Genomic DNA, 17695 nt, shown 5'->3' with positions numbered 1-17695 from the left:
TACTGACCAGCGAACAGCAGCTCCTTCTCAGACAAGATGGAAAAACACACATCAAGAGCCAGACACAAAGCAGGCTGTAAGTCTGGGGGTGTAGCCTACCGCAGAGCCATCCAAGGCTCAGTTCGTGGCCTTGATGGACTGCGGTTGTTACTGGGGCATGCTGGTATTTTCATTTAAAGCACCGTTATATTTCTAACTCTCATCATGCGAAAGAGCACCTAGAAGTACAAACTGAATGTATTCAGTAGATGTATGCCTTCCCTAGCCTGCAATCAGACTCTTCTGTGACTCTGCCAACAGAATTACCTCCATTTGTTTTTTTCCCCCATTACAAATTTCCATCGCCCCCCCCATACTGACAGACTGAAAGGAGAAAGCAAGAGATAAGGCCACTAGAAGTGTCCCTCAGCTGTGCCATCGTGGTTTTGTAGGGCAACATTAGTCAAATTAGAAAACAGCTGGCCAGCAGAGACTCCACAAAGCCATGCTTGATGGCTGCCCAGAGAACATGTCACCAATCTAATAAGGATCTAGGCCCTAACAGGACACGGGACATTTCACAGAAATAAAAACCAAGTTTCTGAAACATCTAATTATGGCACAGTTTAAAGACAAGTACTAATTCCTGATGGGAGGTCCAACATTCCTGAGGTGGAAGTGTGATCCCCAGGACTGGAAAAGAGGTCAGAACATGACCAGAGATGTAGAAACTATGCAGAATCTGGGTACCAAGTTTTCTTCCTGCTGCTTCACACCAGCTGACAGTGGCAGATCTTGGTTTAGAAAAGCCTACAAAGATGTCTTTCTGTGCCACCAGTAAGTATAACCTTGCACTTGAGGAGAGTTTACAACACCTAACAAATCAAAAGGAAGAGAATAATGGCAAAAAGTGAATTCAGAACGAAGTTACAGGTGGTACCATTCAAGACAGTGCTCACTTTCTGCAAACAAACTTCGTCTTAAAACGCAGTTGTAACTGACAGTACATGGAAGGTACACCTAGCTCAAACACAGATACCCACCTCCCCAGACAGCACAGCGTGTCTCTGCCACTGACTTACACCTTGAGGCTATCAAGGTCATTATTAAAGGAAGACTAAAGGTGGTTTAACACTTATAACCAGTTTGATTTTTAAACTACTTTATGGTGGTTTATTCTTATTTTTCAATCCAGAAGTTATTCTTAAACTTCTGAAAACAGTTATGTGGAAGTTTTGGGCTTTGTGGGAGTTTTTTGATTGGTTTTAAACCAAAATAAAAGCTCAACAATTAATGATGGAATCTCACTTGTTCCATTTAAAGAACAAAATGCAGCTCCCTCCCTCCCAACTTCAGGTCAGTTGCCAGGTGCTCACATACTGCAGCAGCTCTCTAAACTTTGAGCTTCAGCTCAGAAACCACGAGCCAAATCATATATCAGTATTGATGTTCACCACTCTACAGTTAAATTACATCAAGCATCAATGTAATCAACTCATTAGCTGTTTTTTATTGAGCACCAACATTCATTACTTACTTTTCAATTCTTTGATTAAGCAACATATTGCCTGTATTCCCAGTCTACACCTACCAGCTGATTAGCTCAATAATACTGATAATCTTCTCAAGTCAAAAGAGCTGGGAAGGGAAGGAACTGAAATCCCTATGAGCAGACTTAATTTACTCCTTTTGTGTGTAACATCAATACACTAAACTACTAGCAATACAATCCAGCAAATGAAACTTCAAATGTGCTAAGTTAGAGAGTAATTTTAACAAAAAGTCACAGCAGGTCATTAAAATGCCCCTTAATTGTTTCTAGATCATACTCTGTTATCCTTCCACAACCTTCCTGGCATGCTGAGATTTTAAATCTCTTCTGACTGATGTAAGAACCGAGAACAGAACTGAAGTGTGATTGTCACATACGGAGGCTGAATGCCAAAGGTCAAAACAGCTTACTGGTATGCTGGCCCACTGCTCCAAATTTTATATCTTTTCTGTCCCTCGGTTATTGCCTGACATGATTTAACAACTGTAATTCCTTATTTAACGATGTCAAAGGTTTTTAGGAAATTGACTGTATTTCACCAACGATATATTTCTTCTTGATTACAGAGTGGTTAAAATGATTTTAAACCAAGACAGCAAAATAAAGCAGTAATAAAATCAATAAAAGGTGCTTAAAACATTCCTTCTATTAGGTAATGGCATTTAAAATATCCGTAGCTTGTAATAGCACTTAGGATATGCCCAAAAATCAATGGGCTAAATTACTTATTGAACTAGTTAATTTGAACATTGAGTTTTATATGTATATTGATAAAACAAGCTACAAGACAACGGGTTATATGTGAATTTCACGGTCAGATGTCTCCCTCTGCTGGGAAAAAACCTCTAAAAACTCGACCAGAAATCTGTTTTAAGAGCAGCAACACCAGAGGATGTAACGTCTGAACAACTCCAGGAGAGGGCTCTGATTCTCTGAGAGTTTGTAAATGAACCCTGCTTTTGCCGAAATCTGCTAGGTGTTAAAAGATGCTAAAGAGCAACACAAAACTTGCGATTCCCCCCAGAATACCGCCATTTGGTCAGACCTGAGAACTGTGCAAAAAACCGTATAACGTGGGAAAAGCGTAGAAAACAAGGGATACCATAATGCTTTAAAACCAGTGAGGCTACCCTCAAGAATTTCGCTAATACTTTTCATGTTAATAATTCCTCCATCATAGATTCAGGAATAACAGCCTCAGGTTCCATTTTCTTGCTAGAAGTAACATACAAAAGAGATGCAAAAACTCTCCTACAAAGAGCAGCCTAAGCACTCAGCTTCCTTTAGTCTGTTTCTCCTTTAAGTGAAGGAAAGGTGTACTTCAGAGAAGATAAATATTTACAAAGTAAGAGAGGCTGAAGGATGTGGTTTTGCCTACAAACCAAAACAAACTAGCCCAACACAGTCCCCTCGGACAAAAGCAAACAGTAACACAGATTTCTGCCTATTTACGCAGACTTTTATCACTGCAGCACTGGGAACCCTGAAGGCACCCGAATCAAGAGGCAAGGTGATGGAGTGCTGCCAGACCAGGCTGCAACAACCCCGGAGTTGCAGAGACAGACACAGAAGTTAAAGCAGAGCACGCAGCTAAGGGCAGGGTACCACCTTGTATATGCCGGTAGCACTTTCCCTCTCCGTCAAGATGAGGAGACAGCACCCCTGCATTTTAAACCTGCAGCCTAGTTGTAATGGGAAGATTACTACATCGTTCCGAGGCCGCTCCCTCGTTCTTTGAAAGGTCACGGTGAGGAGGAGATGTTCCTGACGGCGGGAAAAAGGCAAACGCCACAGCGGGAGCCGGCGAAGGCTGGCCAGCCCCTGGGACCGCTGCCCCGGGCAGAGTTATGGGGCAAACGCTCCTACAGGCCACTTAGTCAGCAGGCGACAAGGGGCCGGGCGCGGCGGGGCTGCCCGCCCGCCTCCCTCCGACCCTGCCCCCTCAGACCCCCCCCGACAGGAACCGGCCCCGCAGCCGCCCCCCCGCAGGCGGAGAGCGCCGAGGCGCAGCTGCCGGGGAAGGGAGAGCGGCACCCCCGCAAGCCCCCCGAGCCAGGGCCGCTCGCCGGCTGCCCGCCTCCCTGCTCCGCCGGCCCGGCCCGCCCCTCACCTCCGGGCGGAGCGACGCCACTTCCCCAAGATGGAGCCGCGGCGCCGACAGCGGAGACTCACCTTCCCAAGATGGCGGCAGCGCACCCGTCCCCCGCGACCTCTCCAAGATGGTGTCTCGCGGCCACCGCCCTCTTAAAGATGGCGGCGGCGGCCCCGCCCCGCAGCGGGGCAGGCTGGGAGCGGCGCGGCGCGGCGGGGAGCGGGCCTGGTGCGGGCGGTGGGGCCGGGCTGGGCTGGCGGCGGAGCGGGGCCGGGCGGGCGCCATGCCGGAGCTGGCGGTGGACCGGGTGGTCGTGCACCCGCTGGTGCTGCTCAGCGTCGTCGATCACTTCAACAGGTGGGGCCGGACGGGCGCGGCGCCGCGGCGCTGAGTCACGGTCACGGGCCGGGCCCTGAGGGGAGCAGGGCCGTGAGGGACCCGTGAGGGACCCGTGAGGGACCCGTGAGGGGAGCGGGGCCCCGGGGCGGGCAGATCGGGGTGGGGGGGCCCCTCACCGTGCGGGGAGCGGCGCGCCCGGGCCCGGGCCGGTGTCTCCATAGCGGGGGCCGCGATCCGCGGGTGGCGGCGGGAGCGCGGCCTGCGGGAGCCGCCGGAGCCCCCGGCCCGCCGCCGCTGTCCTCCTCAGGAGCCCGGCCGGAGGGTGGGGAGGGCGCGGGTGCGTGAGGGGCCGTCAGCGCCCTTCCGGGGGCGCGGGAGCGGCGTCCTGCGCCTTAACACACGGGTGGGGGGACGTGGGGTTTGTTCCCAAAGCTGAGCGGGGGTGAATCAACACCCCGGGGTGGTTTGTGCCTCATGGGATTTAATTGCGCCGCTTGACAAGGCGTTTTAATGTCAAAAATAAACCCCAACATCTCCCAAGGCGAACAAGCCTGCTGTTGTGAAAGCGAATTGTGGGTGACACCGAGCAGTTGAGGAGCTTACTCACTTTTTTATAGCCCATTGTCGTGCGGAGAGGCCGCAGCGGTGCTTATTTTGGGTCACGTTCCCCCTCGTTTGCTGCATCGGACCACATAGTCCTCGTCCTGCATCGCTGGGTGACGGGGTTTGGTTCTGGGGGCACCGAAACGCCTTTTTCTGGATGTAAATTAACAATCAGTAAAAAAACAATCATAACGCCTCTTCTTCCGTTCCAACACACACTGTTTAATGTGCAGAAATTAGGCGAAGCAAGCGGCCCGCTGCCACCTTCTCCCCCGAATCAGGCTTTTTGCGGTAGGAACTGACAGTCTTTTCCATTTAGAATAGGAAAAGTTGGAAACCAGAAGCGAGTCGTTGGTGTGCTGCTGGGCTCGTGGCAGAAAAAAATACTAGATGTGTCCAACAGCTTTGCAGGTGAGTTTGGGTGTCCTACCCTTGTTCAAAGCTACTGAATTATTTAGCAGATGGACTGCGGTTGAGGTTTTTTAAGCCACCCTGCCAGAGCACAGATTGTTCCCTCCATGTACAAATCAGGCAGAAAATGCTAACTGCGGTCAAAAAAACGCCTGTTCCAGCCAGCCTCGTCCTGCACCTTCCCTGCAGTGTTGTGCAATGTGGGATGTTTTGGGAGCGGATGGAAACCTCTCTTAAAGTGCTGGTGAATATTTTGCTGCATTGGACTCGCTGACCTCTGCTCAGCGATCAGAAGCTTTACTTCTTTTCCTTAGATTTTGTCCAATTAAATACTAGTCCTTTCCTTAAGTGTGTTGTTAATAGTGTTGAAATAGTTTCCATATGATAGTAAAAGCAGTTCTTGAACACATGGCTTTTGCTGACCCGTTTGTGTTAGATCATTTCCTTCCCAGTGGGGCTACTCTGTGACAAAGCAAAATTATCTCAGTTTATATATGGAGTTTCACAGTTTATATGGAGTTGTTCTCCCAAGTGTGGATTTTTTTTCCCCAGTTTTTGGAGGAACTTTTCTCTGTTTGAGTTGAAGAGGTTTTTTTGTTGTTTTGACAGCCTTTCAACTATGAAGCTTTTACTATACCTGTAAATTAAAAGGCTGAGACCAGTCTTTGTTCTCAGAACTGAGCCTGTGTACACGCTAACTGATAAAATAACTCGTCGTTTACTCGAGGGTAAATAGTCCTTACTTAAAGTGCCCCATGGTGTTCTAGCAGTCTATAAAAGTGCTGATGATGTATTCTACACTGAAGACTAGACTTCTCTCTGATGCTGGACGTTGTCCACTGAGGATAACCCTCAGGATGCTTTGTGTTTCATTCCTCAGCTCTGAACTGTTAGTAATTATGAGACAGCCTCTACCTGAGAGAACTGGCGGGCGCTGCAGGTTAGCTTGTGCAGCGTTGCGTTGCGGAACAGCTGGAAGTGATTACACTCTCCTTCAGTGGCCAGAGATACCCTAAACCACAGTGTTTCTATAAACATCTTCAGTCTGGAAGTTGGATTCTTAAATATTGATATTTTTATTCCCAGTACCTTTTGATGAGGATGACAAGGATGACACCGTGTGGTTTCTGGACCATGACTATCTGGAGAACATGTATGGAATGTTTAAGAAGGTCAACGGTAAGTCGAGGTCTTCTTGCAGCCAGGGTTGCTCTTGTTAATTTTCACCCTTGATTTGCTAATTCAGCCTCTGCTAAATCTTTCTGCTGTTGTCTTACCACGTGATTCTGATTTGGAATCCTTTCTGGTTTTGCTCAGCTAGAGAAAGAATAGTCGGCTGGTACCACACAGGCCCTAAACTGCACAAGAACGACATCGCCATCAACGAGCTGATGAAAAGATACTGTCCTAACTCTGTAAGTGTGGCACTTTTTTTGGTTTTGGGGGGTTTTCCCCTCTCTCTTCCTAAATGGGGGATCTGGGAATCCTCAGCCCCCACCTTTGTTACTGGTGATACAGCATGTTAAAGACCTGGTAGCTGTAAAGTGATTGAGGGACTCAGATGAGAGTCTTTTGAAACAGCTGTAGATGCCTTTTGTCCATGCCTGAAGTTGACACCTCCGAGCAGCCAGTGTACCATTGCTGTGGAGCAAAGAGCTGACTTTGTTTTTTTTTCTAGTCCTTGAATGAACCCCAGTTTTCTGAAATGTTTGCTTTTTCCATAAGGTGTTGGTAATTATTGATGTGAAGCCGAAGGACCTGGGGCTCCCCACAGAAGCTTATATTTCAGTTGAAGAAGTTCACGATGTGAGTATTTAACATGTCTCTCTGCCTTTTCCTGGGGAAAGGGTTTCCATTAAAAGATGGCTTAAGGATTGCCTTATTTTCTGAAGGATGCACATCCCACGGCACATAGTTGCCTTTTACACGTGGAGTGTTGCATTTGCTAGTGAGGGCCTGTGACTTCCAGCTAAGATCTGCTGAAAGCAGAGTTTAAATCCCAGTCATAGTAGAAGCATCTGTAACTAAAGCTCTCATCCACCGATGCTCTTGGAAGAAGAGCTGTGCGTTTCTGTTTGACCTGAGGAATTCCACAGCTCCAGCTGTTCGTGTGGTTTAGATGCTTCTTACCTGCTTCTGTCATGTCCATGGCCATGAAGAAAGTCACAGATTGGAGCACTTTTTAAGATGTCGCTTTTTCACGTCAGCCTGTTTGCAGAGGTGTTCCCAGTAATTGTGTGCTTACTCATTGGTGCACCAGCCAGTGCCGAGTAGGTAGGTCAGGCATGAGCAACTTACTAATCGCTTGCAACACCGTGCAGACAAACAACATAGAGCAGTGAGTCAGCTTTAGCTGTTTATTTGCAATTTTTTGATCTAAATTACGTTCTGGATGTATATAAAAAAGTTTGATCCTTTTGCCTTTCTGAGGCAGAGAAAAAGCTGCTCCCAGTGTTGTAGATCTTGGATCTGCAGGATTTGTTCTCAGTTTTCTGAATTCATGATAGTCCCAGTGGTGCTTTCTATTTACAGCTGAAAACACATGGGTAACACTCAATTCTCAGAAATTCAGCCTGTGGATCTTTTAAACATCTTCCTTAATCTCCAGGGCATAAATTGTAATTTTAATGAGATTGCTCCATATTAGTATATTTTTTTCTGGAACTGCGTATGTGCTTCTAACTGAGAGCAAATACCAGGATGACAAAAGGGATCCCAAAATGTAATAATGTTGTATCAGGAAAGAAAGAAATAATTGTGGTATTTAGTGAGACTTTCCCTTCTACCCACCAGTACATAGACCCGCAAAGTACATTAACTGAAAATTACACAGAGCACAAGCAAGAAGAAATGGCTGGCAGCTCTGGGCGGGTGACAGTTGGTAACACTAATTGAACCAAGAAAAATCAAACTGGAGTCTTTTCCTCTCTGATTTCTTGTGGACTGTATATAACTGCTGTGCTGGTTTTATTCATAGTTTCTCATACTCTAAAATTCCATGGTTTTAAAAGGCATTTCTCCCCTCGGCTGTGGGGAGAAACTATTATTTGCCATAATTCGCCCCATTGCCTCTTCCTGATCCTGGAAACAGGCATCAGTTAATCGTACACCATGACATTGTGCGAGTTGCCCCGCGGTTGGCGTGTGAGACCCCTGTTGTGGTCAGCAGCTTTGTGTGTGCAGTCAGCGGCGTGCTCAGCCTGACCGTGTCCCGTGTCCTTGCTCCTCGCAGGACGGCACTCCGACCTCCAAGACGTTTGAGCATGTGACTAGCGAGATCGGAGCAGAGGAGGCAGAGGAAGTCGGTGTCGAACACTTGCTACGGTAAGTGTCTGGAACGTGAAAGACTCGCCCAGCAGTGCCCGCCCTCCTGGCACCTCCCCGTGCCAGCTTCCTGCAGGAAACGCGGAGCTTGTTAACGCGCCGCTTAAATTCTAAGAGCGTATTCATTTAGCACTCAGGCTTGGCATAGTCGCTCGCTGCTGGTGAAATGTGTGACTGCCCACTGAAACTCTGCCAGATGATGAAAACTACATTGTCATGCTGTCACAGCTGCAGAGTATCGCAGCGTTTAGAGCAGCCTCCAGCTGCTGTGCACCTCCCAGCGCAGGATGCCATGGGAGCGTTGCTGAGGGGTGTGTAGCTCCCCAGGCAAAGAGAGCAGTCACCCTAAAACCACGTCGCCTTTTCACCAGTCAGAAATCCCATGGTGTTATTTCTCTCTATCCCTCTAACTGGTGTTACAAATACTATTCCAAAGAGAACAGGGTACAACCATGATCTGTTCTAGATACCCTTTGTAACGTACATCAGCTTGTTCTCATGCTTTGACTTGAAGCATTCATTCAGTTTTACCTCAGCTGTGCTTCAAACAGAGCTTTTCTTTTTAAGCTGGAAGGACCTCTTAAGTGAATATGCCCACCTGTTAATGAGTATGCAAATGAACGTTCTAACGCTGATTGTTTCTGTTGTGGTGTTTCAGAGATATCAAGGATACAACGGTGGGCACTCTGTCCCAGCGGATCACAAATCAGGTCCATGGCTTGAAGGGACTGAACTCCAAGCTTCTGGACATCAGGAGCTACCTAGAGAAAGTAGCCATGGGCAAACTCCCCATCAATCACCAGATCATCTACCACCTTCAGGATGTCTTCAACCTGCTACCGGACGTCAACCTGCAAGAGTTTGTCAAGGCCTTTTACCTGAAGACCAATGACCAGATGGTGGTGGTTTATCTGGCTTCTCTCATCCGCTCCGTGGTTGCCCTGCACAACCTCATTAACAACAAGATTGCCAACAGGGATGCAGAGAAGAAAGAAGGACAGGAAAAAGAAGAAAGTAAAAAGGAGAGAAAAGATGAGAAGGAAAAAGAGAAGGAGAAGAGTGATGTCAAGAAAGAGGAGAAAAAGGAGAAAAAGTAAAATGTGTAGGTTTTTTATTTGTAAATTAAAAAATCTTGTAAACTTAATCACTTTGCTGGGTTCTTGTTGAAATGGTCAGTGCTCTGCGTTCCTCTGCTTTGGTGTCTGCTCTTTGTGTCTGTCAGCACGGGGCTGGACAGAGCTGCTCAAAGGGGCAGCTGGGGCAGGCCTGGCCCTGCGGGTCTCAGCACGGGGCAGGGCAGGGGGAGATTTCTGATTTATTTTTAGTGCAACACACCCTCTCCACCACTGCTCCTTAGTGGCTTTCAGGCCAACAGCTGAGGATTTCTGCCACACACTCTGTTAGCCTTCAGGCTATGTACACACCTTACCAGTCATGGTGTTTTTCACTCCCGTGTGAGACCTGTTGTGTTATCACCAGTTCATTTTTGAAGCTAAGCAGGAAGAGCTCTGGAAGCACCACGCACTGAATCAGAAAGGCTGCTGCTACTGCTGGCTGCTTTCACCCAGCTCTGCCTCGTGCTGGGCTAGTGGTTCTTTGCTAGCCTTTCCAGCTGGCCAGTGACAAGAGCTGGGTTGGGTCTTTTTTACCTGACACTTTTTAAAAAAAAAAAAAAAATTGCAGCTAAAAGCTACACTCGTGGCTGCTGTGATGCTCTGCAAGGATGGACACACAGAGGGGGGAGAGGAGGGGATCCTGCTGCGGTGAGGAGGGGAGGTTGGGCATGGTGCTACCAGGCAGTGAAGAACATCCCTTCCAGCAGCCCTCGGGTCATTGCCACATCAGGCTTGCAGTGTGCATACATTAGTCCTGCATTTTTTCAGAACTAATTCATTACAATTAGCAAATTTTGTGCAACATGGACATCTGCATATTTAATCTGGTTAAAACCCTGTCCCTAGACCCCTCACTGCCTGTCGGTGTAACACAGTGGGCACAGCACCGCTGTCCCAGCTTCCACGGCTCTGTGCCAGTGGAGGGACCAGCTTTGCTGCCTGCCTGGGGTGGTACCTGGGCTGCCAGCTCTGCACAGAGCGCCCTGCCAGCCTGTCTCTCGCTCCTGGGGCTTCGTGGTTAAACCATTTGTGGTGGCACCGAAACAGGATGTCCCACAGCATGGCACAAGGACAGACGATTAAGGAAAAAAAAAAAACCCAAACCAAAAACCGAACCCCACACCAAGACCCCACCAGCCAAGGCAGCTGCTGAAAAGCAGTCGTGGCAAAATCACTGGGTGCAGGCTGTCCCGTGGTGACATGAATAGTGGGTTTGTTTAGTTCTGCTTGTGCTGGATTTTTCACTGACCGCCGCCAGCCTATGGCCGTTGGCCTCGTTCACCTGATTTTGTTCCACCAATGCAGCTCTGGTGTCACACGGCAGCACAGGGAGGCTGCTCCAGCTCTGGCAAAGCGTCCTGGAGACGTTTTTAGCCGCATATGATTATAGGTTGGGTGAAGGCAGGCAGGAGCGCGGCGCCCAGCCTGACCCACGCAACGTGCACGTGATAAAAATACATATTACAGCTCCGCTGACGAGCTCCGGGTGCCCATCACAGCCCTTCAGCCGGGTCCCCACGCAGACACCCCAGGGGCTGCCCCCCCCGTGCGACACACCGACCAGGGACACGCACCTCGGCAGCTGCTTATCGTTTATTGCACAAGAAGTCGGCGTCGCTGAGGCAGGATGGTGCGGTACAAAACTATCCGGTTACCAGTCACAAGCTATCGCGGTGTCTTGTATCCACAGACGTCCTCTATGTACAGCCACGTACACCGACGCACGCGCCGCCGGGGCAGAGGTGGCATCCAGGGGCAGAGGTGGCATCCAGGGGCAGAGGCCTGATCCTGCCCGCAGCTCCGGGAGCTCCTGCCACCAGCCCAGCCGGCGACAGAGGAAACACAGGGAGTTTGGGCCGAACCCATGAACCAAGCAATGGCCAGGTGTGCCCCGAGCGTGACCGGAGCCCCCACGGCTGCTGAGGAGCACCAGCTCCAAGCAACGCCCCGCTTAAATATTAAATACAACAGCACGGGGCCACACGCCTGCAAATCAAACCACGCAATGGACGTGGTTGGCCAGGCCCTGGGTCGGGGCGGCTGCGGGAAGGGGCTGTCCTGGCCCTCAGGGGGTACATCACCCCCAGCCACATCGACTGGGGGTTCCCTGTGACCTTTGCTGGGCGCAGCACAGGGCCCAAAAGCGACCTGGGAGTCGGTTCAAAAGCCACTGCCCCTCCTCACCTGCACGTATTAAAATGCCATGAAAAGGCAGAAAACGCAGAGGAAAAATAGCCTGTGCCAAAACCAGCTCTCACGTAGCTGTCTGCGAGGGAACACGGGGAGCCGCGAGCACCGCACGCTGCCCGCCACGGCCAGGGCTTCGCCCCGTCCCTCAGCGCCAGCCCACGCCACTCACGAGCTGAGCAGGGCCAGGCTCGTGCGTCCGCCTCCCTGTCACACCTCGAACTTGTTTGGGGAGGGAAACGTGGACCCATTTCCCCCGGGGCTGCGTTACTGCAGTTCTCACACAGGAACAAGAGCACCGGCGTCCGCAGCTGCCTGCGCACCGTCCCGCGGAGGGCTCGGCGCGGGGCTCCAGCAGCGCTCAGGGCCCTCCTGCCCTGGGAGAGCACCACAGCTCCCTCACTCCTGTCCAAATCCTTCCGTCTCCTCGATCGCGTACAGCAGCTTCTCCTTCAGCTGTTCGTAGCTCTTGTAGGGAGGGAGATCCAGCCGGTTAAAGCTGGAGGGACAGCAGAGGCCGTGAGCCGCGCTGCCATCATGGTTCTCCTCCCCACGCAGGGTCCCCTCCGCCCCCAGCTGCAGGCGATGCACGGCCGGGACCCGCAGCTCCGTCCCACGGGAGCGCAGGCGGAGGGCGCCCGGGGCCCCGCGGGCACTGCCAGCCCTTCTCCCCGTGTGCTCCTGCCGGGGCCGAGGAGAAATGACTTACCATGTATGGCTCCGAGGCAGCCACGTCTCTTTGCCAACTTTATCGATGCAGAATTTCTGGGGCCCGTTGCTGCCTGTTAACGAGGAGCACAGCAAAGCTCATTACACGACCAGGAGCTGAGAAAGAAAACCCTCCGACACGCCGTTAGCCGGCGGATCGCACCGTCGCACGCCCTTACGGTCCTACAGACACATCAGGGCAGAGATCCATAGCAGCACTCGCTGCCTGTTCCCCTTGGCAGAGAGGATGTACAAAGCCCGAGAAAGGAGAAGGCTGAAACGCACATTCCCAGCACAGAGAGAACAGTGTGGGCTCCTGAGAGGGTGGTTAAATAGCAAGTGCTAAAACATATCGATCCTCTACAGCCACAGGACCGAGCGGGTCCATCCGGGAGCTTTAAAGGACCTGGCTCAGGAAGTCTGAGTCACTGAGGTCGCTTTTTAACAGACTGTGAATGCTGGAGAGGTTCCAGGGGGCTGGAAAAAAGCTGATGTACCAGCAAGAGTAAAGGAGTGGTCTGAGCGAGCTGGTTAGCTCAAGAGCGATTCCAGGAAAGCAAGGGAAAGGCTGGTATGGGCCCCAAAAAGTAGCAAATTAAAGGATGAGAGCAGAGTAATGCCACACTGTGGTTTTCTGGAAAAGGGGTTTCATCACACAAAAATAAAAATTAAATAAAAAATAAAATCTCTTTCAAAATGAGATTACAAGCTGGCCTGACAAAGTTAACCGTGGCGGCACAGTTCACGGCTAAGGAATGTCTGGGCACGGCACGCCACCGGCTTAATCGCCGTGCTCGGATGTCACAGCTGCCTCACTGCTTACGTGCTGTGAGCTGCCCTGAAGCCCGTGATGGACACACGGACAGCCAGGTCCCACCCGCCGGCCCCTGCACCCAGCCACTGCCCCCGCTCGCCTCCCTGGGACCCCCCACGCACCGATGAGCTCCGCGAACCCCCCGACGGGCAGGCGGCAGGTCCCCGTCACGAACTGCAACAGCCGGATCCTCTTCTCGTTGTCCATCTCTTTAACCACCTGCAACGAGAGCGCGGCAGGAGAGTGGGATCCCCGACACCCCAAGCCGGGGCACCATCCCGCAGCTCAGCTCCTGCCGCCAGCACCCCGCGCCCTCGGGACTGCGCGTGGTCCGGCCCTCGCCTCCCGTCCCGCATCCTCGGGGACTCGTGCGTCCCAAGGGGCCCACAGGGAGCGGCTCTGCCTGGCTGTGCCCTCCTCCAGAGCCATTTCTGACCCCTTCTCTCCTGGCCAGCACGGAGCAGCACCGCCTGACGGGCGCAGCTCTGTCACATCTCCCCCTCCCACCGCCCTGCCCCAGAGCGGCAGCTCTTGCTAGAAGCACGCTGACCACTAAGTGCTGCCTGCCGTCCTCTGCCAGCCGCAGCCAAATGCTTCTCACTGAACACAGGCCCACGGTTGTATTTTGTTCTTCCCGACAGCCTGCGCGGCTGCGTGCCCCAGGCCAGCCCTGCCCGCCCCATGCCCCAGGCAGGGGATGGTCCCCAGGCTGCGAGCGGGTCGGAGGTGCTGCCGGCGCCGGGACTGACCTGCCAGAACCACTGGATCTGTTTGCTGTTCTTGGTGTAGTGCCGGTAGATGGTATTCTTCTGCCAGTCGTTCATGTCGATCTCCTGCATGCCGCAGAGCATCAGCTGGGGACAGGGGACAGTCAGCAGGGGACACAAACAGGGCCCTGCACCCGCGCTTCGGAGCACTGACTCCTCCGGCGCCGGGCTGCGCCAGGCGCAGGCTCCAGCCCTCGGCAATGGAGGCGTCTGGGGGCAATTCCCCCCCTCCAACGGGATGTTTTCCTGCTAATGGACCCAAGGAGCCACCCCACAGACCCCACCACCCGGGGCGGGGGTACCCCCGTCAGCAGAGCTGCGGGGCAGAGGGTGCGAGGGGAGCCCGGGCACTCTGCCGTCACCACATGCCGATCCCAGGGCAGGCCCGTGGCGCCAGCTCACCTCCAGCTCCTTCTCGTCGAAGTACCGCAGCCACTCCAGCGGCACCACCTCGTTGAAGCCGTCCAGGAAAGCCTTGGTCTGCTCCTCCACGCCCCGCGTGAACCTCCAGTCCGTCAGCAGCCTGCGAGGGCAGACGGCGGTCGGCAGGCAGCCAGTGCCGCTGGCCCGGCGTGGGGAACCCCCCCACGGGGAACCCCCACCCTGGGAGCCGTGGGGGTGCGTGGGGAGGGGGAGAGGGGCTCCTGCAAGTCACTGGGGCTCCCCTCAGTTCCCACGAAGCCGTGAGCAGCCGGCAGCCCTGAGCACGGACCAGCCGCCTTTGGGAGGTCGAGGTGTGCAAACCACGTCCCCCGGCTGGAGCCCACCGTCAGCGGAGGGCCCTGGCAGCCCCCAGCCAGCCCAGCAGGGGACAAGGCAGGGTGAGCAGCCACGGGACAGGGAGAGGAGTCTCACCCTCTCCTCTTTCCTGAAAGTACTGGCAACCACCCAGGCAGCAGCCAGCCAGACCGCAGCGGAGCTTGGCCGACCGCACCAGCCCATACTTGTCACAGGCCACGTAGCCCAGGGAAGCGGCCATGTCCCAAGCCCCATGTTCCCACCCCAGAACTGCCCCGCAGCCATGGGAGTAGGCGCCCGGTGGGGCCCTCGGGACGGCCACTCACATGATGTACTCCTCCTTGTTCTCCTCCGTCACCCGGATGCTCTCGCCGCCCTCCTTCAGCTCGTGGGTGGTCACCTTGCCCAGGATCTCCATGTCCTGGATGAAGTACAGCTCCAGGCCGCACTCCTCCAGGCTGTTCTCCCTGCAGGAGGACACCGGGATGTGATTTCTGACAGAGGAGGGGCCGTGGGGAGCAGTGCTGCCTCCCCGCAGCAGGACGGGCCCTGGCCAGGAGGGAGCGTGGGGCACTCACTTGGTCCAGACGATGGAGTTGTAAAACTCGGGGTCGATGGATTCCAGGTCCTTCAGCGTGGGCCGCTTGTTCAGCATCCGCTTGTAGAAGGGCAGCGTGAAGCCAGTATCGATGAACTTCCCGTGGTACAGAGCCTGTGGCGGGGAGGTGACGCCGGGTGACAGGGGACCCCAGGACAGACCCGCTGGGTCCCCCCGACAGCGGCTGGCCAGTGTGGGGTGTGCGCAGCCCCTCTCCCCTCCCCACCCCAGATTCCACCGCGCCTCCTGCTCCCCTCGCAGCTCTATTGAGAGCACTTGTTTAAACAGAGCTGTGCCGCGGCTGCCCCGAATCCCTGGCTTCCAGGAGCCCCGAGGCAAAGGCAGCCAAAAATAATGCAGACGCTTGTCTAGAACGGCCCAGCGGTGAGTAATAGTCTGGGGTTTTATTGGTATCCTGCGCCGCGCAGGGCAGGGCAGGGCAGAGCGGGGACCGGGGCAGCGAGCAGCCGCCTCCTGCGCCCACCTCAGGGGGCTGCGGGCCGGGGACCCTTCCCCGAGCTCGGGGAGCCCCTGACAGCCCCCCTGAGAGCCTGGCACTGGGCGACCCGCGGCACGTTGGCCTTGGGGAGTACGAGACGGACGGGAGGAGCCGCTCCGGGGCTTGGGCAGCTGGAAAATCTCACACTGCTGGGGCTAAAAATAGTCGCCGGAGCTGCAGACCCGACAGCACCTGGGGTGGCAGCCAAAGGCCTGGAGCCATCCCCGCCACACGGTCCCTGGGAAACCCGGTCCCCTCCGGCCCCTCGGCCGTTCCCCGCATTTAAAATGCATCCCGCTGCGGCCTTCCCTCAACGCCCCGGCCCCCACGGCCCCACGCCCGAGCGAGAAGGGGCTTCAGGGGGGTGACAGCACCGAGCTGAGCCCAGCCATGGCCCCGCCGGCCACCCCTGTCCCTGCACAGCCCCTGCTCCCCAGGGGGGGACGCAAACGAAGAGCCTTGTCTCCCGCCACCCCCAGCCCCTCTCGCGCCGGCACCGCGGGCTCTCACCATGGCGATGAAGCGGCCGATGAAGCGGAAGTAGGTGAGGTGGTCGGGGTTGATGGAGGAGGCCGGGTTGATCTGCAGGCAGTAGTTGTTCTTGCCCGCGTACTCGAAGAGGCAGTACATGGGGTTGAGCACCTCGTGGGACAGGAGGAAGAACCACTCCCTGGGGCGAGAGGAGGGGGCAGCGCGGTGACGAGGGGCTCGGGGAGCCGGGGGCTCCACAGCACACCCACGCAAACCACGCGCCCGTCCCCTCGGGGTGCCGGCGCGTCGGGCCCTGGCGTGACTTGGGGAGGGTGTCCCCGCCCCAGGGGTGCTGCGTGGGTTGTGAAGAGCTTCTGGAGACACCAGCAGGAAACACCCCTGTTTGCCAGAGGCCCCGCTCAGAGCACCGGGCATCCCGCAGGCACCCCGTGGCTCAGTCCCACCCGTACACACATGCTGCTGTGCCCGCACCCCCCAGCCACGCACAGACACCCCAACCCCCCCGCGCAGGCTCCCCCGGGACCCCTCCCCGAGCTCAAAGCCACACGGGACGGGCACGGTCCTGGCTTTGCTCCCCCGGCCGTGCAGGGAGACAGGAGTCCTCAGACGCAGAGGCAGCCCCGCAGCCCGTCCGTGGTTCTACCCTGTGGTAGAACAGCATGACGTAACCTACCATAGGGTAAAACCACTGGCAGGACACAGGGAGGCGGCGAGCAGGAGCCCTGCACCAGCACGGGGGAGCGGGCGAGAGCGGCGGGCGGGGGGAAGCGTCAGCCCAGCACCAAGACAGATGCCCTGAGCGAGCTGGCGGGGGCTGGTGGGGACACGGGGCCCCCTCCAGCCGAGACAGCCCATGCTGTGCAGTAACACCATCCCCGGGGCAGGCAGCAGAGGCTGCAGGCTCGTAGCAGCTGCATCCCGCCACGTCTGCCCGGCACGCACCGACCATCCCGGGAAACACAGGGGCCAGTGGGCTGCAGGGAGAAGAGGCCGCTCGCCTCATCGCCTCCACGCCCCAGGGGCTGCAGGCGTTGGCACCTGGCGCTGGGGGCTGCAGGAGAGCCCCAGCCGCGTCCCCCGGCCCTCTCTGTGCCAGGGACAGGCTGCTGCCAGGGACAGCTTTTAGGTGTTCCACCGTTCCCAAAACCCACGCTGCTCCCCATCCAAACACCTCCAGGCTCCTCTGCCCAAGCAGGTGCTGCAGGAAGGCCGAGGACCCCGAGTGCAGGTGCCAGGCTCCCCTGCTGCCCTACCCGTCGGGATCACGGCGCAGGCAGGGCACAGCCTGGCGCGGGGTCCAGCACGCTGGCGCTCACCTCGCGATGCCGCCGTAGTCCAGGCCCTCCTCCCCTCGCATGATGATGTACAGGCGGCGGCGCAGGTCGTACGGCTTCATGTTCATGATCTGGGGAGGAGCACGGGGAAGGGTCACGGCGGGCTGGCGCGAGGGCCGGCTCCGCACCTCCCCGCTCTGCGG

At 55.0% G+C, this 17695-nt stretch overlaps 2 protein-coding genes across 3 annotated transcripts in view; one reads left to right on the top strand and one right to left on the bottom strand.

Annotated features, from left to right (window-relative positions):
- The first annotated feature begins 3839 nt into the window (after window positions 1–3839).
- On the top strand, window positions 3840–9444 carry PSMD7 (proteasome 26S subunit, non-ATPase 7). Its single transcript, XM_068411589.1, has 7 exons — window positions 3840–3980; window positions 4885–4976; window positions 6063–6155; window positions 6294–6391; window positions 6702–6782; window positions 8209–8300; window positions 8959–9444. The coding sequence occupies exons 1-7, from the start codon at window positions 3907–3909 to the stop codon at window positions 9395–9397; spliced, it is 969 nt and encodes a 322-aa protein (XP_068267690.1). The 5' UTR covers window positions 3840–3906; the 3' UTR covers window positions 9398–9444.
- The window catches only part of WWP2 (WW domain containing E3 ubiquitin protein ligase 2), a 39689-nt gene continuing 31388 nt past the window's right edge, over window positions 9395–17695 (bottom strand). For both annotated transcript variants that reach the window (XM_068411587.1, XM_068411588.1), the window contains exons 16-24: window positions 17535–17623; window positions 16237–16396; window positions 15208–15341; window positions 14956–15096; window positions 14294–14414; window positions 13874–13978; window positions 13247–13343; window positions 12312–12384; window positions 9395–12101 (exon numbers count right to left, since the gene is read on the bottom strand). In XM_068411587.1, the coding sequence (XP_068267688.1) occupies window positions 12002–12101; window positions 12312–12384; window positions 13247–13343; window positions 13874–13978; window positions 14294–14414; window positions 14956–15096; window positions 15208–15341; window positions 16237–16396; window positions 17535–17623 (1020 nt within the window). In that variant the 3' untranslated portion in view covers window positions 9395–12001. The remainder of the gene's footprint in view (window positions 12102–12311; window positions 12385–13246; window positions 13344–13873; window positions 13979–14293; window positions 14415–14955; window positions 15097–15207; window positions 15342–16236; window positions 16397–17534; window positions 17624–17695) is intronic.

This window comes from Nyctibius grandis, chromosome 12 (assembly GCF_013368605.1).
Source record: "Nyctibius grandis isolate bNycGra1 chromosome 12, bNycGra1.pri, whole genome shotgun sequence".
NCBI classification, from domain to species: domain Eukaryota; kingdom Metazoa; phylum Chordata; class Aves; order Nyctibiiformes; family Nyctibiidae; genus Nyctibius; species Nyctibius grandis.
Note: the sequence above shows the minus strand (reverse complement) of the source record. Positions and strands in the feature narration are given on the sequence as shown.

Excerpts from the sequence above, each read along its gene's own strand:
- PSMD7 (XM_068411589.1), top strand. The coding sequence starts at position 3,907 with ATGCCGGAGCTGGCGGTGGACCGGGTGGTCGTGCACCCGCTGGTGCTG. Across the intron at positions 3,981-4,884 it reads GTCGTCGATCACTTCAACAG|AATAGGAAAAGTTGGAAACC; the intron begins GTGGGGCCGGAC and ends TTTTCCATTTAG. Across the intron at positions 6,156-6,293 it reads AATGTTTAAGAAGGTCAACG|CTAGAGAAAGAATAGTCGGC; the intron begins GTAAGTCGAGGT and ends GGTTTTGCTCAG.